The 25,134-nt window shown below is 39.5% G+C and overlaps 1 protein-coding gene and 1 long non-coding RNA gene across 2 annotated transcripts in view; one reads left to right on the top strand and one right to left on the bottom strand.

The window, feature by feature from the left end:
* LOC116706303 (uncharacterized) overlaps window positions 1–7,739 on the top strand; it is a 17,701-nt gene extending 9,962 nt beyond the window's left edge. Inside the window, exon 3 of the long non-coding RNA XR_004336197.1 lies at window positions 7,727–7,739. This is a non-coding gene — a long non-coding RNA (uncharacterized LOC116706303). The remainder of the gene's footprint in view (window positions 1–7,726) is intronic.
* The window catches only part of afdna (afadin, adherens junction formation factor a), a 137,030-nt gene that overhangs the window by 12,579 nt on the left and 99,317 nt on the right, over window positions 1–25,134 (bottom strand). The window contains 12 exon segments of the mRNA XM_032543055.1: window positions 641–679; window positions 3,307–3,486; window positions 3,608–3,822; window positions 4,206–4,456; window positions 4,995–5,394; window positions 6,817–6,967; window positions 7,472–7,669; window positions 7,889–7,980; window positions 8,706–8,897; window positions 13,657–13,775; window positions 16,554–16,627; window positions 16,724–16,789. Coding sequence (XP_032398946.1) covers window positions 641–679; window positions 3,307–3,486; window positions 3,608–3,822; window positions 4,206–4,456; window positions 4,995–5,394; window positions 6,817–6,967; window positions 7,472–7,669; window positions 7,889–7,980; window positions 8,706–8,897; window positions 13,657–13,775; window positions 16,554–16,627; window positions 16,724–16,789 — 1,977 coding nt within the window.

Here is a 25,134-nt window from a genome sequence, read left to right as displayed (position 1 = left end):
GATGGATGGATGGATGGATGGCTAGATGGATGGCTAGATGGATGGATGGATGGATGGCTAGATGGATGGATGGATGATGGATGATGGATGGATGTCACAACATTATGATGTGGCCCTTTGCAGGCAGCGCGGGGGGCCCACAGGACTATCATGCATTGACTCCACCTGGACGCCCCCTGTGATGCAGTCAGCCATGCAGGCTCCACCTCCGTGTGCACTCAAAACATCGCTGCTGACAAGAACCACAACAACCTTAGCTCTGCTACTCCATTAGCCTGTAAAAGTTTGGTTTTAAGTGGAAGTTTTTCTAAATACCAGTACTTCATTATTGTATGCGGCAGCTTCACCCGCCGTTGCCCCAGCAGTTGTTTTGAGTGGACAATGAGATGGACAACGTCCCCCAGCCAAACAACACCAAGCGTCCCAGAACGGCCTCTCCGTGACGGGCTGCTCTTTAGCTAACCATGGCACGAGCCCTGCCTCCAACCCCAAACACCACCCCCAATGACACAACGACAGTAGTCCAGATGGGTGGGGAGAGACAGATAGGAAACACGGGCAGGTGGGCAGCCCAGACAGAAAACAGGAAGTGATGTAAGGGGCAGGGAGAGGATACTCGTCATCAACAGGAAGAACATACCAAGTCTAGAACAGAGATAGCTGGGACAGCATTCTGCTGCTGAAGAAGAAGAAGACAATAGAGTGTGAGAGAGGGGGCATATAGGGAGGGAGGAAATGGAGAATACCCCAATACTGGACAGAAAGGTGTGGAGAATAGATCAATGAAACTAAGTTAGAATAAAGAGGAGGGGGGGGGGGGGGTAGAAGGAGGAAGGAGAAAACCATGAGTTAAGTAGGACTAAAAGAAGGGAGGGGGAGGTAGGAGGAGGAGATAGGAGAAACTGGGGAGTAAATAGAAATTATTAAAGAAGGGAGGGGGAGGATATACAGTAAAGTGAAAACATTGTTTTTCTCCACTGTGCTGATTAGTGGCGGTTCAAGACCTCCTACATTCACCACCCTCCAAAACCACATGACCCCTGCACCACCCAACCACATCTTAAAATATTACTCACTATTCCACATTTATTTTTTTATATCTACAACATTTGGAATAAATATGTATTTATTAGTTGAGCCAATTCATGTTTTTTTTTAATTAGGTACATCAAGTGACTCTGGAAGCTCCTTTTTTTTCTACCATTTACTCTTCCTGAAGTTTCTACTTTATGTTTCCCAAATTAAGTGCCCTTCTGGCATTGTGTACATTTAGTTTTTGCACCTTATTGATAAACTTTTTGTTTATATTTTGTCGCAATTGTACTCCATTTGCTCTCTTTTGTACTGCAACTGCTGCAAGACAATTTCTCTCAGGATAAACAGTAACTAGGGCCCATTTTTACCCTCATTTCTATCAGTTTATTGGGATTTAATTTAACACAAATGTATGCAGAAAAAGGACCACCTAAGCAAAATACAAACTAAAATAGTTAAGGACCAAATTTGTATTAATCCAATCACAAACACCAAGGACTCTGTAAAAAAAGGACTGTATGCTGTACAGATGTTAAAGCCCTCTGGGGCAAAGTTGTGATTTTGGTATAATTATTATAAATAAACTTCACCTTCTCTTCTGATCAATCATCGTAATGTTCCCTTGGAGTCACAGTTATAGAGTTATATAATTTTATTTCATATATACAGTGGTGCTCATAAGTTTACATACCCGTGCTTAAATTGACTAAAAAGAGGAATAAAAAAAGAAAATCATCTTCTGTAAATAGATCGTAATGCCTCAAATTAAAAAAAAAAGAAGGAAAAATCCAACCTTTTAAGGACACCAATTTTCTTTGTGAATGAATAATGTATTGTGAAATAAATAAATGTTCTTCCTTAAAATACAGGGGACATAAGCATACATACCCCTATGTTAAATTCCCATAGAGGCAGGCTAATTTTTAATATTTTTAAAGGCCCGTTATTAAATGGATCAGGATACTATGCATCCTGTATTTTAACATTCACAAAGAAAATTGGTGTCGTTAAAACATTGGACACAAGGCCTTAAAATCTATTTACAAAAGATGATTTTTTTATTCCTCTTTTTAGTCAACTTAAGCAAGGGTATGTAAACTTATGAGCACCACTGTATATGGAAAAAAAAAAACGATACCAAACCAACCGATATACAATCACACCCTCGCAGATTCGACACTTTCCAGCCATACAGACTTCCACCAGCAACCCACCCACCCACATTCACCACATCCCGTCACACAGGAAAAATAATGCTGAACAAGGAAAAAAAAAGAAAGTGTGTTGATCTAAGGAGGCACCAGGAATTAGCCTGAAACACTGTTGAGTATTTGACAGAGATATTAGTGCTACAACAGGAGCATAAAGGCTGCCGTCATGATAACAATGATAACTATGTTGTTAGCATGCGTCGATGCTTTATGGATTTAGTGTCTATAGAACACAGTCAAGATGGGATTTAATTATCATCTGAATCCACCTTGGCATTATCCAGAATTATTCAGTCAAATAATGTGGTCATCAAAATTTGAAAACCTTGCTGAAATGGGACCAGTGACACTATGGTCATGTCTCATTCTTTCTGTGCAACAAGGCACATCCAGTATGCTGCATTATATAGGAAAGATGCCAGATACCAGTAAGTTAAGTCCCCTTTAAACTTGTGACAAGTTCGTTGATGCAGCTGTTGAAATAAAATAAAAGATTAAATCATGACCTCCTGTCCCTCTCTAAGCACGTGTTGAGTGTAGGAACCAAAACCTACAGGAAACGTAAATCCCGACCTGTGATACTAAAAGTCACAGTTTTACATCTATATGATGTGAATGCAGCTTTAACTTCTTTGCCTAACTGCCCGTATCCCCCATCCACCCCTCCAGCCAATCAGATTTAAGCAGCTCAGCATGGCAAAGCGATGACAGAAGCATGTTGCAGATGCACATTGCAGGACATTCATAGTGGGAGCCACCAGGGAACTCATTTGAAAGACAGCTCTGTTTTCTCCCCCATCACACGTATTGTGTGGCTCGCCCTTCCTTGTGTGATGAACTACAGACTTGTTTCTAAACTGTGAGCTCATGGACATCTACTGTTCTTTTATTCTCACCTCTCCTTGGCTTTCTTGTCATTTAAGTTGCTGCATGCTTGGTCTCTAAGCTTAATCTCTCCTCTCCTCCATTTTCTCTCTCTTTCCTCCACCCTTAGCATTTACTGTCTTATAGTCTCTCCGTCCTTTCCCATGCTGCCACCACCACAACACCTCCATCTCACCCTCGCTCTCTTTTCAGCCTCCAGCCTCTGCATCATCATCAAGGTGTCCACGTCCTCGTCATCCTCCTCCTCCTCGTCCTCGTCGCTTTGCTTGGACTCCTGCAGTCGTTTCTGGAACTGCCACTCTAGCATCAGCTTCCTCAAGCGGTCGCTTTCCTCCGCAGTTCGCTCCGGCTTTGACTGGAAAATAAAGATCGCTCAGAATCGGAGTGGGTTGCACTAGCTACTTGTAAATCCATCCCTGAGTGGATGCGTTAGTTATGTCCTTCCTCGCTCTGAGTGGAGCTGGAACTGCGCCTACCTGGAGGTCCTGGATCTCCTTGTCCAGCAGGTCGACGATGTGAAGCTGCTGCTGTTTCTCGGCCTTCTCCCGGGCGTCTCGTTTCCACGGGTCCGGGGACAGACTGTCGCTGGACGTCAGCTCCTCCTTACTGATGGTGATGTACTGCAGGTCTCGCCTCTCAATGGTCCGTGGCTGCTGCTGTGGTAACAGCTCCCTGATCACTGTGTCCATGCCTACGTCACATTTTATTTCAGAATCAGAAATACTTTATTGATCCCCGAAGGGAAACTCTGTGTTACAGTTGCACAAATAGTAGAAATATAAATAAAGAAATATAAGGAGTGTGAATATTTACATAGTTAAAGGAATATTGTCATACAGTATTTACATAAATAACATAATTAAGGTGTTGAAATGGTGAAAAGTGATAATAATAATAATAATAATAATAGTAGCAGTTGAGTATAGCACACATTACAAGCCAGTGTTGTTGCACAAAACAGATAAGATCATTTTAAATATTGCTAGTTGTTTGCATATAAAAAACCTGTTTGGAAGTCACTATGTTTGAGGTAAGACATTACATAAAAGAGAAGTTTTGACTTGAATGAGTTACCGGGGTTGGAGGCATTAGCAGGGGGAGGAACAGCTGATCGTGGCAGGCTGGCCAGCTTCTCGGGTCTGGATGGGGGAGGCTGAGGCTGAGGCTGGGGGGGGAGGTAGGGCTGGGGCGGGGCCACAGATGGCAGAGGGGGCTGGTGGTGGGGAGGAGGCATGGATCCTCCGTTGTTGTGAGGCTGGACCGGCATGACGGGGTTGGCCCGGATCTGACCCAGCTTCCTCTCTTGCTCCCTCCTCTTCCTCTCCCTGGGAAATAAATAGTCATTATTGTTAGCTATTATCATTAACAACTATTTAATTACACATTCAATTTAATTTTAACGTCACTTACACCGCATTATTGTTTCTTGTATCATGGCAACCGCACTTTAAAATACCTTTATTTGACGCCATTTTGCTTACTTTCAGTCTACCATATAATCATTGTCTATTGTTTGCCTGTATTTCTTGTGTGTTTACTTGTTTGTGTGTTTTTGTTTTTGCTGTTATTGAAGAAAATGCTGCTGCTGTAATAACAAAATTTCCCCGTTGTGGGATGAATAAAGTATAATCTAATCTAATCTAACATCATCAATTTGATGGCGCAGACGATCTTTTCTCTTACTTTGTATGTGATATTTTGTCAATTACAACGCGCTTTTGCCCGTTGAACCGTGTTTTTGACTTTTTTATGGTTATAGCGAGCGGCCTACAGTTAAATCAAATGTTGCTTTATGTGTAACATTGAACATTTTTCAATAATCAAATAAAAGATCAATAAAACAAATAAACCAAAAAAAACCACCTCTCTTCCTCCAGACGAGCTTTCTCCTTCTCGTACCAGCGTTGCTGCTCCTCGCGTTTCTTGCGGTCGGCCGCCTGCTGGGCTGCAGCGGGGGAGACGGCAGCGGGAGGCGGGGGGAGCGGGAGCTCAGACTGGGGTTCGTAGTGGTCGTAGGCCTCGGGGTACGGGGCCGGTGGCGGGGGGGGCGGAGGGGGCAGGTCGGAGCGTGAAGGCGTCTGCGCCGAATGTGGCGGCGCGGCGTGGGGGGCGTTGGGCGTCTTCCATCGGCCCGGCCCGGTCTTCTGGTTCTTCTGGGAGGAGGAGGAGGAGGCGGCTGAGAAGTTCAGGTGCTCTTGGCTCGATGTGGAGGACTCCAACGAGGAGGAGACCTGCGGCTGGGGGGCCCAGTGGTCAGGACCTCCTACACCCACAGACACACAGAAGGACAGGCAGTGGGTCAAAAGGTCAATTCTGTTTTTCAGAGTCATTTATACGTGAATCTGTGACTTGGTCACATGGTGTTCCCTAAACAGGCAACAGTTTGTTTTTACCTGTTATACAGCAGTAAGTGTTTCATTTAAAAAGGTATTTTTGGGATCACACAAATCTCTATAACTATTGTTTAAAGAAAGTATCTCCAAAGACTGCAACTGGCTCTGCATCGGACTGCACAGTGGCTTTAACATACGCTCGAGAGCAGAAGAAGAAAGTCTGTGGGAACTTTGGATGTAAACGCTGGTTTTTCCGCAGGTAAACATTTTACAAAAGATTTTTACGGGATCACAAAAATAAATTTGAAGATGGAACCTGCAGCTAGAAAACAGGCAAAATAAAAAACAAATCATGTACGTGGTGTGGTCACAAATGGGGCTAGGGTCCATGATGGAGGAAGAAATATACTATTATTAAATAATATTTCCCATCAGAGCTGTAGGGTGGCGATATTTTCTCAGTTGGCTTCACCAGTCCGACCTCAGCACTCAAGGTTTCCATGTGGCATTTTATTTAGAGCAACTAGAGATTGTTAAAAATACTGAGACAGCGGTAAAAGCGTTAATAGTAGGTTGACTTTTGCTTGTAAATCCGAACTAATGAAGGTCAAGTGACCGCAACATTGAACTGACTCCAAAAGAACTGACTCCAAAATGAACTAACTACAGAATAAACTAACTCCAAAAGAAACCGACTCCAAAAGAAACCGACTCCGTATTGAACTGACTATGAAATGAACTGACTACAGAATGAAAAATGAACTGACTATGAAATGAACTGACTACAGAATGAACTGACTACAGAATGAACTGACTACGAAATGAACTGACTACAGAATGAACTGACTACAGAATGAACTGACTACAGAATGAACTGACTACAGAATGAACTGACTACAGAATGAACTGACTACAGAATGAACGATCAGATGAATGACTACAGAATGAACTGACTACAGAATGAACTGACTACAGAATGAACTGACTACAGAATGAACTGACTACAGAATGAACTGACTACAGAATGAACTGACTACAGAATGAACTGACTACAGAATGAACTGACTATGAAATTAACTGACTACGAAATGAACTGACAGTGTGCAGGATTTCTCATTTTACAGATTAAAGGCCAAACGGCACAAGTTGTTGCTTTGTCAATGTGACTGAAATATTGTAATTATTACATAATGGTAAACAATAATATCAAATGTGATTACATTTTAGAGGAACATTTGGTGCTGAAAACCACTAAGCTGTTACATAAATCTGGCAGCAAACACAATCAGGTGCTACAGTCCTCTTTTAGACAGCCTCTCTTATCTGAGGTCTCTGGTTTTCCATCTTCTTACCTCCCGGTGGACCTCTCTGGTAGTCCAGATCTCTGTGTTGGTAGTCCAGGTCCCGGTGCTGGTAGTCCTGCTGGTAGTGCTGCTGCATGCGCTCATCTGGCCTCATACCTCCTGGTGAGGGGTACAAGTCCTCCTGGGAGTGGTTAATCCGCTGGGATAAGATGTGGATTGAGTAAGATGAGAAAATGGGTCAGACATTGAGAGGGAAGAAGAGAGAGTAGGGCAGGAGAGAAAAAAAAAGGGGGCTCTGAAATGCTCTCGCTCTTTTCATTAAAAGGCTCTATGCGCTATAGGTGGCAAAAAAAACAAAATCTACGTTTTGTACAGACAATTTGTTTTGTTATGGTCAAAAAAATCATGGCAGAGAATCATGATTCATATTTTTCCCCTAATAGATAGATAGATAGACAGATAGATAGATACATAGATATTTATTGATCCCAAAAAATGGGAAATTACGGTGTTACAGCAGCACACGTACATTAGTCACACAATACAGAATATAAATGAGATACATATGCCTGCTACTTATAGATAGTATGATGATAAATGTCCTGCTGCTCCCAGGCTGTCCCAGAGAAGTTACTGAATGATTACCTAAAATATTTATCTATTTGAGGTATTGTTCTGATGATAAAGATGGACGCTGCTCTACCTGCATGCTGTTGTTGTGGATGTTGTCGACCAAAGGGAGGCGGTCTCGGTCCTCCATGCCCTGCCAGTGTTGTGAGGGCCCCTGCCCAGGACCTACGACCCGATCCTGGCTTTTTGAGGCCGGGATGGTGAAGTACTCCCTGGGGTAGGTCTGGGTGGGGATGGGGTAGGCCTCCGGACGGGGAGGGGAGGGCTCATCCTGATGGAAAAACAACAACATAACAAACTGAAATTACGGAACAAACAGGAATTACAGTGTGAAAAGAAAATATTTGGGACACCTTCCCAATACTAAACAGGCAACACATTGACAGGAAAAATAATTTATCATGTCTGTTCTAGATACTTCGTACCTCATCTAGTCAGGTGGCACATTCTACATAAAGACGCCACCAGCTTCAGACAGACAGTTACTTACGTCAGCACACAGATTGCCGGTGGAGACAGAGGTGATCTTAGTGCCAGGTCCTCCGGGGTACACCGCTTTTCCAGCAGGACTCTGGCTCTGATCTGATGACGAAGCAGTGGAGACAGCCATTTTAGTGCAGTTAAAAGTACTCACTAACAATGTAATGCAATTAAGCAATGACTGAGGGGCACAAAGCAGTCATCAAATCCCAAATGACCCCAAATTGTTAGTGAAAGTGGTTTCTGAGGTTGTTTTTTTATAGACTTTTGCAGACACAGTGTTATTGCCCAGAAGTACCGTGGCACTGTGTTTCCATATCAGGGTGGAGTACTTGAAGAATAACACCAGTACTTTTTCCTCCTTATTTCCATTACTGCCCATTCCAAGTAAAACCCAGTGATGTAACCAAAGATCATTAAGGTTTTCAGCTTAATTTGCTGCCTAAATTAGGTGGAAGTGTTATGGACATGTGATAACATGTAACGTGTAACACAACAGTTAGAAATCAATATATAACATGGATATTTTTCTCAAATTCTCATTTCACATTGAAATTGTAAAGACTCTTCTTTTTTTGTTACCAGACAACATGCAAAACATTTTCTTTTCCATGCACTGGTCCGTTTTGAGATATTGGGCTAAGAAAACAACCGAAATACACATTTAGGTGTGACTTTGTGACACATGGAATTTTACAATCCATATTTTAAAGATTTTGTTCTGAGCACAACTTTAGATACAAGCACGAGATGAGACTTTACAACTTTATTGAGTTCAAGTGAACACAACAAGAATCCTGGTGGGGGGGGTGGGGGGGGGCGCTTACTGGCTACGTTGGGGCTGGATCGGTGGTCGACTCGGTTCTTCAGAAGTCGATCTTCGCTGCTCATCTTCTTCGGTCCGGGGTAAGAATCCTGCGGACTCTCCGGAGAGCCGTTCTGCACCGAGTTGTTGTACAACTCGAAGCCTTCGCTCTTCGGTTCGCAGTTTCCCGTTCTTGTCGCGGCCTCGTCTGACGCTGGAGAGAGAAGGGAAACGGGTGGTGTACACAATCCGACCTCTAGAGTTTAGATAGTAGATAGATAGATAGATAGATAGATAGATGATAGATAGATAGATAGATAGATAGATAGATAGATAGATAGATAGATAGATAGATAGATAGATATGATATAGATAGATAGATAGATAGATAGATAGATAGATAATAGATAGATAGATAGATAATAAGATCCCAAAAATGGGAATTACGCTGTTACAGCAGCACAACGTACATCATGCACACAACAACAGAATATAATGTCTTACGGAAAAATATACATCAATACATGAAATAATAATAACAGGAATAAATAATATAAGAATGAAATTAAGATATAAAATATATACAGGATGGGAAAACAAAAGGTGCACCTGCTTAAATAACTGCTAAATGTTTGCTAAAATGTAAATGAACCACTTGTGCAGGGTTCCCCTTAGTGCATGTATTGTATATGTATAGATATATATAGTATAGTGCAGTATTAGTATAGTAAATATATAAGTATCGTGCAGTATGTATAGTATAATATATATAGTATAGTGCAGTATTTAGTATAGTATAATATATATGCATAGTGCAGTATAGTATAGTATAATATATAGTATAGTGCAGTAATTGGTATAGAAATATAATATAGTATAGTGCGATTATATAGTAATATATATGTATGTGCAGTATTAGTATAGTAAGTATACATAGTATAGTGCAGTATTGTATATATATATATATTATAGTGCAGTATTATTATATATAATATAGTATAGTATAGTGCAGGTATTAGTATAGTATAATATATATATATATAGTGCGGTATTAGTATCTATATATATCTTATAAGTGCGGATAGTATAGTATAATATAGTTAGTATAGTGGCAGTATTAGTATAGTATAATGTATCATAGTTAGTCAGGATTAGTATAGTTAATATATATAGTAAGTTTCCAGTATTAGTATAGTATATTATAGTATAGTGCAGTATTATATACAGTATAATATATATAAGTTAGTGCAGTTTTAGTTATAATATAGTGCGTAGTAGTGGTCAGTATTAGTAGTAGTAGAATATATAGTATTGCAGTATTAGTAAATCGTATAATATATAGTTAGTGCAGTATTAGTTAGTATAATATAGATAGTATAGTGCGTATAGTATAGTATAATATATATAGTATCGTGCAGTATTAGTATAGTATAATATATATCTATAGTGCAGTATTTATAGTATAATATATAGTATAGTGCAGTATTATTATAGTATAAATATATATAGTATAGTGCAGTATTAGTTTATAAATATATATATAGGAGTATAGTGGCATGTATTAGTGATATAATGTTAAGTAGCGTATTAATATATTAATATATATATAGTATAGTGCAGTATTATTATAGTATAATATATAGTATGATAGTGCATTATTAGTATAGTATAATATATAGTATCAGTGCAGTATTAGTATAGTATAATATATAGTAGTATGTGCAGTATTAGTATAGTAATAACATATAGTTTTTATATCAGTATTATATAGTATAACATATAGTATAGTGCAGTATTAGTATAGTATAATTATATAGTAGATGCAGTATTAGTATAGTATAATATATAGTATATAGCAGTATTAATAGTATAATATATATAGTATAGTCATTATTAGTATAGATAAGATATATAGTAATAGTGCATTATTAGTCTAGTATAACATATTAGTAATGCAGTATAGTATAGTATAATATATAGTATAGTGCAGTATTAGTATAGTATAATATATATATAGTATAGTATCAGTATTATATATGAGTATTATAGATATAGTATAGTGCGAGTATTAGTATAGTATAATATATAGTATAGAGCAGTATTGTATAGTATAATAGTATAGTAATAGTGCGTATAGTATACGTATAAAATATATATATAGTGCAGTATTAGTATAGTATAACATAGAGTAATAGTTAGTCGATAGTATATTATATATATAAGTATAGTTGCAGTATTAGTATAGTATAAACATAAGTAATAGTGCACATATGGTATTAGTATAGATATATAGTATAGTGCAGTATATTAGTATAATATATATTATAGTGCAGTATTAGTATAGTAATATATATAGTATATGTGCAGTATTAGTATAGTATATATATATAGTATAGTGCAGTATTATATAAGTATAATATTAGTATAGTGCAGTATTATTATGTATATATATAGTATAGTGCAGTAGTAGTATAGTATAATATAGTATAGTGTCAGTATTAGTATAAGTATAACATATATTTAGTAGGCGTATTAGTATAGTAAATATAAGTATATGCAGTATTAGTATAGTATAATATATAGATAGTGCAGTAGTAGTTAGTATAATATATAGTTAGTGCATGTAGTATATATATATATAGTATAGTCTATTAGTATGTATAAATATAGTATAGAGCATTATTAGTATAGTGATAATATATATATATAGTGCAGTATAGTATGTAACTATTAGTATATTGAGTCTTAGTATAGTAAAATCATGAATAGTATAGTGCAGTCATTAGTTCGTTACCTATCTAAGTGCGTATTAATGTATAGCACGAATTAGTATAGTCAATTATAATAGTCAGGGCTCTTCGATCGTTATCACGTGCAGTATGTAAGTATAGTATATTATATAATATAAGTGGCACTATTAGATAAGTATAAATATAGTAAGTGCAGTAATTAAGTATAGTTATAATATATTATAGTGCAGTATTATTAGTAAGTTAATATTAGTATAGTGCAGTAATTAGTTAGTAAATATAGAGTATCGTGCAGTATTGGTATAGTATATATATAGTACTCTGCAGTATTAGATAGTATAAATATAATTATAGAGCAGTATTAGTATAGTATAATATATAGTATAGTGCAGTATTAGTATAGTATAATGTATAGTATAGTGCAGTATTGTGGTGTCTAAGTCTCATCTAGCCCCCAGTGATGACGTGTTAGAGTTTTATTGCCTGGGGTAGGAAGGGTTTCCTGTAGGTTGCTGTTTAAGTTCGAGCCTTTGTCAGTGCTGTTTTTACATGACACCTCCTTGATTTAAAATAATTCAGCAGTTTTGGCAATTAAAAAGTAATCAAGTGACGTTGAGTCGGGACTTTTTAATTCTTTTGCTGAATATTCATAATTTTTATCCATGAACTGAGTTTTTTTTTTTTTTTTACTTCTTTCCCTGCACTACGAGGGAATTTTATTTATGTTAATGAAATGAGAAGGATTTCCTCAAAAACCTTAGGATCCTTCCCGATGTTTCTTGTTTTTTTAAATTAACTTGACAAATTACAATTCAGACTTGTGCAGAGTTAGTAAATTTGTAAAAATAGCTTTTGTGAATTTTGCATTAAAGTGACAAGGACCGTATTCAGAGATGAGAGACATAAAAATGCAAAACACATGTTCATTACATTTTTATTACAAGGGCTTAAAGGGGCTTGAATTGTCTCAATAAAGCAAAGTGTTTGCTGGCAGATTTCCCTGTATCTATGCATTTAGTAGGACGTGATTTACTATGTGCTACGTTCATTTTTTGCTATTTAAATTGGTCATTTTTAATTGCAAATTTAGGTTTATCTAAAATATATCACTTTCTTTTCCTTTTTATTTTTTACCATCTAGGTTTCCTTAGACTGCGAGAACTTGTCCAGTTTATTTACGTTAACTTTACTAAAGAAAGACCAGCGTCCTTCACAGCTGGCGTTTCACCGTCTGCAGCGGAAAACACACTGTGGTCGAGGGAATTCGGGAGCAGAAACACCCGTTTAGCGTCATCCTGGACCGCCGGTCGGCCCGGCCAGAAGCCTGGACCTCAGGTCACATTCCAGCAGACAAAGACCAACACACAGCCAGTCAGCCCAGTGCACGCACACACGCACGCACGCACGCACGCACGCACACACACACGCACGCACGCACGCACAAACACTCATTATATCCTTTAGTCTGCAAGCTGCTTTTTTTTTACAGCGCTATAGAGAAGATAACAAGGACACACTGTCTGGACAAGTCTGCTTTTCTTTTTTCATTCACAACACCAAATTACAGCCATTAACTAACGGCTGAACTGACAAGAGTCCATTCATTACGACTATTCAACGGCACATTATGCAGGTTTTAGGACGCCAAACTTATGATTTGTGTGTGATCTTGTTAAATGGCTTTCAATTTAAAGACTTTCATAATGTTCATGATTGGTTAAGGCTTGAAACACAGCTGGAAAACATGTTGTATTTCCCTTGTGTATTAAAAGTAGGATTCATTATTGATTAATTACTTATTATTTATGGATTCATCGGTTAACTGTTGGGGCTATTAAAAATCCAGAAACTGAGAAAATGCACATCACAAATATTTAGAGCACAAGTTGAGGTATTTAAATTAAAACTATACAAAAAATATTCCATTTAATGTGAGATAAAAAAGAAGAAAGTGTTTAAGCTCTACAAATTCCCATTAAGCAAGTTCTTAAAAATCATGACAAAACACAGACAAAGGAATAAAGAAATAAATGCAGATTTAATGCAATAATGTTGTTGCTTCTTAAATTAAGTCCATGTAATGCATTTTTAGACTCAAGGGAAACCAAACTCAGCAGTGAGTTTGAAGTATAAAATTACGCGTGACACTGTAAAATGAAGATCTGAAATGTAAGCAAACATGAGAAACGTAAGCAAACATTTTGCACGTGCGTGTGTGCTCACCTCTCGGCATCATGGGGCTGGGCTGGTTGAGGAGAGTAGCCAGTCCGTGGTAAATGGCTCCTTGCTTGGCCACCTCCAGAGTCACAACTGAGCCGGTCCTCGTCATCAGCTCTGCTGCCCTGAAAGGGGGGGGGGGGGGAGAGACAGAGAAAGATATGAGACCATGAATACACTTGCAACACAACTTCAAAGGCTCTGACACACTTAAACTGTTCTCTGTGGTGTTGCCATTACATTCATATAATACACATTAATATTTAATACTCTCGTTTAGCTACAATGAGTTTTTTTTAGCCTTATCTATAAGTAATTTAGAAGATATTGTTCTTAGTACCCTTTGATAATACTGCGCTGAAGTTGTATCACATCCAGAGGTGGTGGAATAAGTACTGTAGTAGATCTTGTACTTAATCAAAAGTAGTAATACCACAGCATAGAAATACAATTACAATTCAAGTAAAAGTCATCCATTTAAATTCTGACTGAAGTGGAAATACTAAAGTATCAACAAAATACTCAAAAGTACCAGAAGTAAAAGTACTCATTTTATACACACACCCCCACATCCATACAGACATACATACACACACAACTTAAAAGGTCTGAAACATATATTAACTAATATTAGGATACTTGGGTACTGATGTGACAGTGTGATTTTTACAATTAACTGATTAATCGCTGTCTCTAAAATGTTGAAAAATTGTGAAAAGTATAAATCTCAATTTCCCAGAGTGAGGTCTTCAAATGAATTGTTTTATCGCGCCAACAATCCACAACCCAAACATATTTAATTTACAATGTGTAAAAGCAGCAAATTATCACATTTTAAAAAGCTGAAACTAGTTCACATTTTTGCATTAAAAGTTACAGAAACAATGGATCAATTATCAAAATAGTTGATTTTTGGGCATGGCTTCCCACTGCATTTATTGTTCTATAATTATGTAGTATGATGCACCACTAATAAACATTTTAGTCATTATGGGAAAACACTTGTAAAGTTCGGTCTACTGGCAGAAACTAAACTAGAAGATCTTTAATATGAACCAGAGAAGGCAAGGATTATATCTGCCATTGCCAGAGACTCATTCACTCTAAATCTACTCACTCACTCACACTCACACACACACACCCACACACCACACACACACACACACACACACACACACAACACACACACACACACACACACACACACACACCACACACACACACCACACACACACACACACACACACAACACACCACACACACACACCACACCCACACACACACACACACACACACACACACACACACACACACACACACACACACACACACACACACCACAACACACACACACACCCCCACACACACACACAACCACACCACGGCTTTAACCAAATCCCATAAATAGTTCAAGGGCAGATCACACAAGGTAATGAGCCATGTGGGTTTGATTGGATGATCTCGGGGAATCAAACGCCAACTGCTTGATGCTGAGCAGAGGACAGGGTATAAACCCACATTTGGAAATATCACAGGATTTAACATATATTGTACTATATAGTACTATATAAAACTACAGGCTGCGAACTATACTTAATCCTAACCGGTTGGAAGTAACCTTAAGGAATAGGAGATGATCACAGGATGATAGCTATGACTACAAATGCAGATATTTCAAGGAAATTCAACAGATTAACTCTTAGTTGACCTGAAATGGCCAGATAAAATAGACCCCTCCCACCTGCGACCTGCACGCTAAAGCAATCAAGCATATCAATTTGTAAATCCGGTTTTTCTTGGGGCTGACACACAGTAAGCAACACCACCAACAGCAGGCCTGCACATGCTGAGGGAGAGAGGAAGAACTGGATGGATCTGAGTGGGGCGTTAGCCACGAACACTTCACTGCTGCTTCCAACACACACAGACACACACACACAGACCACAGACACACAGACACACAGACACACACAGACACAGACACACACACAGACACACACACACACACACACACACCCTTTTCTGCTGAAAATGTTTTCTTTAAGAGGACAAATGGGATGCCTCAATGCCAGAAGCTCAAGATGTATCAACCCTGAGGTTTCCCCCAGATGTGGTTATCTGACGTCAACATAATTTTTTACTTCTCAAATGTTTTCAATTCTCAAAATAGAATTCAAATTTAGTTTCGTCATCGGCATGACCATAAATACGTCACTGTGCGGTATGTGGTGGAGCATATAAAACTGAGAATACCATGTGTGCACCCACTTCTCCTCCCTGGTGTTTTTTCCCCCACAGAGATGTCATGAAGGTTTAATCATTATCAACACACGTCAGCTGGGAATTTCTACATTTCCAAATGTGCAAATGAAAATCAGCAGAAGCATACAGTACATTAAGGGCTTGGTGGTGTTTTAAGACACCAAATCGACTTCTAGGCAGCGCTGCGGCCGTTGACTTCAAGGCAACTGACCTTAACCATTGCCTAATCCTAGTGTCTTCCAGGCAGCGCTGCCTGGCAGGCAATGATCGGGGCTTAAAACTCCAAACACCACGTTTAGGTGGCATCACATTGCATGATTTCTGAGCACTGCAGCCAACAAAGAAAAACTTTAAAATATCAGCACTTGAACCAAATTGTCCCCTGATGAGAAGGACAGGATCTAATGCACAAAGGGCCTGTCTAATACAGGATTTCTATTTAGTTTTTTTTACTGTAATTCAATTTCAAGAAAACTTTCTTTTAACTGTGCTGCTATCTTTACAATAAAAAGTTATTGCATAAATGTTCCTTTTTCCAGGCCGTTTCAGACTAACTTGCGAAATATGTATGATAGTGGATTTGTTCCTTATTGTTTTTCATACGCGAAAGCCTTATGCAAATTCATCTAGTCCGTCTTTACCTCTCTTGTGATAGGCCGACCAGGCTGCGCCCGTCCACGCTCAACAGCTGGTCACCTGCAGCCAGACGTCCATCCTTCATAGACAAAAACACACCAAAGCATGAGTCACTGTGTGTGTGTGTTTTTCCATTCTTTTCTGTGATGGTTGCAGTATCTGTGTGTATACCAACCACGTCAGCTGCTCCTCCTTTGACAACAGACTTGATGTAGATGCCCAGCTTCTCCTGACCAGCACCCTGCAGGGAGAGAGAGAGAAGAAAAAACAATCAATTTAACCAATGAACTAACAAAACAAGATTTCACATTACACAGGAATCTTTAGAAAACTAGATAGATAGATAGATAGATAGATAGATAGATAGATAGATAGATAGATAGATAGATAGATAGATAGATAGATTAGATAGATAGATAGATAGATAGATAGATAGATAGATAGATACTTTATTCATCCCGAAGGAAATTTTAGGCATCCAGTCGCAAGACAACCATAACAACACGCACGCACGCACGCACGCACGCGCCCACACACGCCAGAACGTGTGCGGTTATCTTGTAAAGTGGTGGGGGGGGGGTTCTTCTGGCGTGTTATCAGACGTATCGCATGCTTTCTTTGACATGTTTATCCTCAAAGTCTGTGCAAAAGCAGAACCAGAAAGCAAAAAGATGTTTTCTTTATAAACAGGTCACTGTTTGTCTCAAGTGAAGATACATTATATTGACGATTATAACAGTTCATTGACGATAACAACAGGCTTTGGATCAAATTACATGATGTTCATAATCACATGGAGCTTGCCCATTTGACATTGAATTATTGAAGCTCATTTCATGCCAGATAATCATGTGATGTGATCAAAAGAAAAAAAAAAAAATCATATTTAAAAACGACTAAGTAGAAATTAAATGTTAATTTCTAGCTCAAACACAGATAGTTTTCCCCATTTCTTGTTTTAAATTACTTCCATTACTCTCGCTCATAATTACCGGCTAATGTGGAATTTCTCAATATTTCTTTTACAATCATCTACACTGCAAATTATGGGCTTGTTGCATGAAGACTTTGTTTTTTTGCTTTCCTGCAGCAGGAAACAACTTTTGAATATGCGGGTGCATAAAAGTCTGGGTCCCAACCAGGGTCAAACTGATCAGTTTGTTAAAAAATATCAGTGAGCTTCGTGTTGTGTTCATCTAAATGAAACAAATCAAAAAACTTTCACAATGTGGCACATATTACTGCCAAATATGTTTTGAGTTTAGGTGAAAGTCGGAGTTTGGCATTTTTTGAATTACTTTCAATTCTATTTGTATTGCTACAATTTCATTTAAATCACAGTCGTCTTAATCCTCAAATCTATTTTCTATTCATTTACTATGTGAACTGAGTGAAAAGAGACACATTCAGCGCTTGTCACGTCCTTCATCCACGGATCTGTTTCTCAGTTTCACCAGTACAAACAGAAAGCAGACACCAGCAAACTATTTGACCCACAACGATTCAACTCTGTGTTTTTGTGTGCGTGTGCATGGAATAATGAGGCTAGATTCATGCAGGCACGGACTTCCTGTGAGTGACATTAAGTTCGGCGCAGAACACTGAATCATTCTGACTGTTTAAAGTCTGTTGTACATTACAGAAGACATTAAAAGAGCCTCTTGTCTCCGATGGAGCCACGGCTTCATGCACATATCCGGAATGGGGGATTTGGGGCACCAAATCAGCTCTAGGGACACTTGAGGGAATTCCCAGAATCCCCTGAGGGTGTTCAGGGGGGCCTTTTAGCGAATTAAAGCAAAGGGTCCCGGAAGAATTTAAAGGGGACACAGCTACAAGGAGTTGTCCTGTGCATCATCATGGCACAGAATTTTAAAAAAGGCACTTCAAATGTGCTTAAGAGCACATCTGCCGTTTGAATTAAGCTGAGTTTGTATTGCTGGATTCAGTGCAACAAACATCAGCTGCGCTACGGAGTCTCTTGTCCTGTGACGGTAATTAATTGACTCATGAACTGTGGCACACGGCCAACTCGTTAACAGACAGAGGAAGCTGTTAAGGTACAGTAGCTGTAACCTGAAACTAAATTTCAAAACTCAAAACCGTTACCTTGCCTATAGAATGGGTTATTATGTGCATTTCATTTGACGCAGGATTATTTCTTTTAAAGTAGCTTTTCTTTAAGAAGTAAAAGATAATCTGGTCTTGTGGAGGATTTTGCAATTAGAGAGCTAATTTCCATGCTGTTGATTGAGTGGGGTACTCGTCCTTCTCACTGTTTCACCAGCTCTTGGTGTAACGAAACTGCCTCCAGGTGTGAGGAGATAAACAAGTTCTGTTAGTGGTAGAGATCAGCGACAGACATGGTATGTCAAAGGAGGGGAGGCTACGCTGCCGGCAACACTTCCAGCCAATCAGCCTTGTAGATCAGGAATATTGCTTTTGTTATGGTAATGTTAAAGGCCAAACAGCCTGTTTCACTAGAAATGGGAGTGGAGCTTGGGAAATCATACAGTACAACCGTGATTATATGGTTCACGAAAGTAGGAAGGAATCTCATATTATATATAACACATGCAACACAGGAGAGAATCAACAGGCGAAATGTTAAAGATGCATGGGCATGTCAAACGTGTGCACGTGTAGACACACAGCGGGTGTGTGTGGATAATGAAGCTTTAAAACAAGTAGCTGATGTTGGGGTGTGAGTCAGAGTGAAACCAGATGCTTGTCACAAACACTGTCAAGTGATCAACATAAAAACAAACCTTTTTTTACAAAACATCTACAGGACAAAAAGTTTCCTGTGAATGTGTTCACGCCTCTAGTTAGGAAGGAATAGCTGGGATACCTGAGGGAGAACTTTACTGTTTGATTTACCGTGTTTTAATGGGCTGCTCTGGTTCTTTAAAAGTGGCCTGACAACAAATCAAGCGCACCTTAAAGCTGCCAGGTCTGTACTGAGAGGAGGAATGGCCTGATGGTGTCGGCTTGACTGACAGGCCATGACTTTGAGTAACAAATTCTGAACACTTCTCATGTCATTGCTCACATCCTGAAGTGGTTTAGCTTAAATTATGTTCAGATTTACTGAAACTTTTTGTGTGGACAGCAACATGGACCCATTTCTACCGACTGCTTGAGGTAAGGGTCGCTGGCTGCACAAGATCCCCCTCTGAACTTTAGCCTGTAAAATAAACTAAGGAAATACAGTGGCTGCAATAAAGTGTTTTTCACTTTCTTCAAAACAGTTAAACGACCAAGTAAAATATCAAGAAAACACTTGCCCGTGTAGATAAAGGTTCTACTGATAAAAACAAGTATTACTCTGGCAAAGAACTGTGTTATTCCTTCTTTGTTGATGTTTTCCAGGTCAGGAACATTCCAGGTAATTTAACAGGAAAAGTTATTCTAGTGACCCTGATATGACTTTTTTTTTAAAGTAGAACTATGCAGGGGGTTTTCCCACCTAATTTACCTTATATGAATTATTAATCAGGGTTTTACGTGTTTATGTGAACAGCAGAGTCAGAGTGATGTGACATTTTTTCTCTTGAGCCATGCCGCGACTGACTCACGCTGAGAAACTGACCTCTACTGCGGATCCCCAGAAACAAGAAACTACCGCTAATGCAGGCTGGTGAGCGACACACCAACATTACAACATTAACACACGTCCGCCTGCTTTCTGGAGCCTTTCTGAAGCTGTGAACCACTAAACCATAAAGAGGCAGTTTGGAAGCCACAGGTGTTCAAAGGCCCTGCACACCCACACAGGCATCTTTCATCTGTCATTTTAGGGGATTAGACACCTACTGTACAGGCTCTGGGTGATTGACATGTCCTTGACTCTCCTATTTTAATTTTGGTTGCACTCGTTAGAACAGGATGGTTCTTAAAACCTTTATAATTCTTTAGTAAATGAAATTCCATGACTTCAGCAAAATTTGCAGTATATAACCGCACCCAACTTTAACCTGAGAGGATGTCGGATCAGCCAAAATAAGTGACACCTGCGTGGGTGGGCAGAGGCTTTGATGCCGTTATTTTCTGAAATAGAAAAGCTTAGCTGTAGAAGATACACAGGTCCCTAAAATAGGCTTGTTTTCCCCACACGTAATCAGTAAAAGTGCAACTGTACTTACATATTGGTCAGTAGGACTTACTTGATAGTCATTTAAGTCTTTTCTCTACCAGTGACATAATACTACAAGACGCCTTTGTATTATGTTGCAAAATGTACTTATTTTTAATATGATCAATTGTAGATGTGTGCATGCTTGAAAGAAATCCAATGGTATTTTTACACTATTCTTGGGTATGGCCTTTCTGTAGTAAACACTTGGAAGTCGAGGATACTCCAGGACTCAAACGCAGTTTCATCAAAGTGGAAGTGTCCTCCGATAACCTCAGTAGCCAATCAGGCTGCAGAGCTGACAACAAACACATCAAACCCAGAAACCTTTTTCCTTTCCATCATGACTAAGAAACCAATGACCTTGTAATTTTAATAATAATTATTTATATTGTTTATTGATCCCCAGTGGGGAAATTACAATTTAATTTACACTCTGTTTTGTTGGTAATCACTACACACAGGCCTGAAATAAAACTCTACGGCCTTCTGACAATACTCACCATCACACACACATCACACACACACACACACACCACACACACACACACACCACCACACACACACACCACACACACACACACACACACACACACACACACACACCAACACACACCACAACACACACACACAAAAACACACACACACACACCACACGAGCACGCGCACGCCGCCACACGGAGCTACTGCCACCCAATATTGTAATACCTTTTGTATTAACATAGGGATTGTTTCAGCTAGTAAGACCAGAAGAAGACGACAATGTGCACAAGTATGTTCCCCCTTGTTTTCTTCAAGATGAAAGGTGGCTTTTTATATACCGAGCCCAAGATGTAAAAAGTGTTCTTCACGTAGTTGTAAACACCTCCGCCGGCAGCTTCTCACAGGAAACCGTGTGTTGTTATTATCCTCCCATTGTTTCAGCCCTCACAGGGTGAACTCTCATACATTGTTCCACTTCTGTACATGTCATCAACACACAACACAACACACACACACACACACACACCACACACACACACACACACACACACACCACACACAACACAACACACACACACACACACACACACACACACACACACACACACCACACACACACACAACACACACACACACACACACACACACACCACACACTTCGAAAACCTTGTGGAAACAGTTCCCAAGCAATCCATGTCATTGTGCTTCAGTTTAAGACTATTAACTACCATTAGCTATGATTCCTAAATCAACACTTTAAAATTCGCAGTTTCACACTGTTTGTATATAAATGCACTAATTGCTCTAACATTTAAAAATTACTTTGTAGAATGTTCTCTCTCGCATGGACCATTGTCATGTCTGAGAAACTGTGATCAAATGTAGCTTTAGTTGTTTAAATCTACAGAGAAATGTTCTTGTTCTTTGCTGTGACACAAAACACAGTTTATATGATATTTTTAAGGATATAAATCTCACAGCAACCTCCTGCACTTGTTTGCTCCACAGAGGGAGACAAAGAGCTTAAACAGATCAATCACTGCAACACCTGCTTGACATTTGACTTTTTTTGCGGGTTAATACTTCTATTTTTAGATTAAAGTACTTTGCCAACATAGTTTCTTTGACTTTTTGTAGTCAGTAGGGTTATGGCTATCAAAAAGAAAAAGATCCCTCCCATTTTTCTTCACTTCTAAGCCCAGAATATTGAGACTAATATGTATATTTCTGATTAATCTGAGTGCTTTCATTAGATTCACGTCAGGGCTAAATGAACAAACCGAGTGTAATAATCAACATGGCTTAAAGTTACTAAGGACTAGGGCTGGGCGATATATCGATATAAAAAATAGTATCGATATATTTTTAATGAGATATGGAATTAGACCATATCGCATATATCGATATAGTTTAATTTACGCTGTGATCCTCCAAGTCAAGCTACTGCCCTGGCGCTCTCTGCACTGCTCCCCACGCCCCCGCCCTCCTCTTTATACACAAGGGGGAGGGGCAGGAAAATCATCTTAACAACTACTGAGGGAAGCACACGTCTGCGGAGTCGTACGGAGGATGAATCGGTTGTAAAAGAAATAAGCAGTGGCTCAGAAAATTGGGATGGTTCGGATTAAAGAATCAGATAGCAACAAATGCACGTTATATGTAAGGAGTGCCATATAACAATTACAGCCAGGGTTCGAAGCACTACAAATCTTTTTCACCACCTAAAACAGTGACACAAAATGCAATACGAAGTGTGTGTGAAACTGCGCGCTGCAGAAGCCCCAGCGCAAGCCATCGACAACCCACAAAGCTCCAGCCCGAAACAAAGTTCCTGCAAACTTCATTTCCCAGCCGTGTGCCTTATGAAATGAAAAAGGATCAAGTCGTGTACTATCTATAAGCCGTGTCCCTATCCATCGCTAAAGATGGCCTATTTGCAATTGGTGGAACAGTCGGATTAAAGAAGAGCTACTGAAAACGAGGACCCGAGATATGAGTCTTCCCAGTCGCAACTACTTTGCACGTAGAAGCACGCGCCACTAACGTACACTGAAGTCAGGCAGAGCTGTGTCTGACCGCTCTGTCTACCGTCACTCATTTTGCACGTTGACCGCGATATGTGGTCGAGCAGGACATGTGAGTCTTACATGAGAGTGACAGTTCACTTCATTCAAGGGAGATGAAATGGGAGAGAAAACCGCGTGTCTTCAAACAAGTTTTTCCCAGTGATCACACCGTGGAGCATATCAAAAAGTATCGGTGTATTACAGTATTTGGTTTTACATTTATTTTTTATTTAAACAGCTTAGCTTTTATTTTGAGCAGGCTGAAGAAACTGTAATTATTTATTCATTGATTTTTTGCGCAACTGTTCTCTGAATGCGTGGTTTCAAAAAAACTATTTTGACATGTTAATATTTGGCTTTTGACTTGTGATCTAAACATGTTGCGGAAAAAATATCGGGATTATATCGTATATCGATATTCAGCCTAAATATATCGGGATATGACTTTTGGTCCATATGCACCGCCCTACTCAGGACATTGCTCAAATGTGTTTTTTTTTGTCCTCTGTCTCCTGTGTGAACCCGTTTAACCATTAAACGATCGGGCCCTAAAAGCAAACAATGATAAATGACAAACCTGTAGGCCATCCCACTGGAGGGTGCATATAATCCACATTGGTCGTGCTATTATTCACGTGTGAATATCCAACCAGCTGCAGAACAACTTCACTACGCGCACCGTGAATGGTGCAACTAATATAAGTCGCTGTATCAAGGGCCACAGCAACCAAGAGAATATGAATAAGGTAAAAAGGAATACTGAGACTTGCGAGGAATTAGCGAATAAAAACAGTCTCTATCTGGCTTGCATGTGCACATGCTCCATCCCACATTTCAAATCACTTTTTATATTTAGCTCATTCAAAAATAAACCACAAAGGGCAAAACCTTGTGAAGAAATAAACCACGATAAATCATCCTAACCGCACGTTTACCTCGTCTCTTTTGCCACACAGAAAAACCCCACATCGTCAGCGTCGTCCAGATCAGCTTCACACTGGGACTCCAACTGGGACACACACACATATATCACACACACACTCACACAACTCCTTTATTCCCGGAGAGAGCTTCAACCTGCTAACGTGCACTGACAAGTCCAGAAGTCTCAATTACAAGGCTGGGAGTAATCCATATAGCCTGAACGTCTACGTTTGAAATCACTATTTACGGCGGGAATGTGGGACTACAAAAGTAATGGGAATTTTTGCGTGTGTGACGAAGTGGGAAGTGTACAGCAGGTCATTTTAAAAATTTGAGAAAAAACACTACTAAAACCAAGTTGTTGTAAAACATTAAAAAAAGCTATAAATTCCAGTATGTGGTTGACAAAGATGCAGTAAATTCCTGAAATGTTCCCAAGTGCAGAATAATTCTCTCTCACCCCAGTTCCTATATTGCAGCGTGTTTTTAGAAACACTGAATCCAGCGCGGCGATCCAAGGTGAAGTGTCTACTGGGACCAGTATGGTCAGAGTGAGGTGGAGCCTCGCTGCTGTCTCTACCAGCAAATATCACACCACACTATATAACAAGAGAGCAGCTAGCCCAGTTTACGAAAGCTAAGCAGCTGTTCCACACACTAATGCTCTGTACCTGCCTCCTTGCCCCTCAACCCTTTTTTTTCTGCTTTTTTTTCCTTTCCATCAACACACCAAACACACCTTTCATCTCATGTGGTCTACAAAGGTTGGAAAAATTGATAAACAGTGGCAAAGCGAGGTTCCTGAGTAATTATACATCACCCCCCCACAAACACCCACACACAAACACACCACACACAAACCACACCCACCCTACAAAAAACACCACCAACAGCAAACCACCCCGGAAAAATCACACTACTCTATAAGGGCCAGCGAAAGAGCTTTACACTTCGCATCGACTCATCCTGCTCGGAATC

Source organism: Etheostoma spectabile, chromosome 18 (genome assembly GCF_008692095.1).
Source record: "Etheostoma spectabile isolate EspeVRDwgs_2016 chromosome 18, UIUC_Espe_1.0, whole genome shotgun sequence".
In the NCBI taxonomy this organism is placed as follows: Eukaryota; Metazoa; Chordata; class Actinopteri; order Perciformes; family Percidae; genus Etheostoma; species Etheostoma spectabile.
This window is presented reverse-complemented; position numbering and strand designations above follow the sequence as displayed.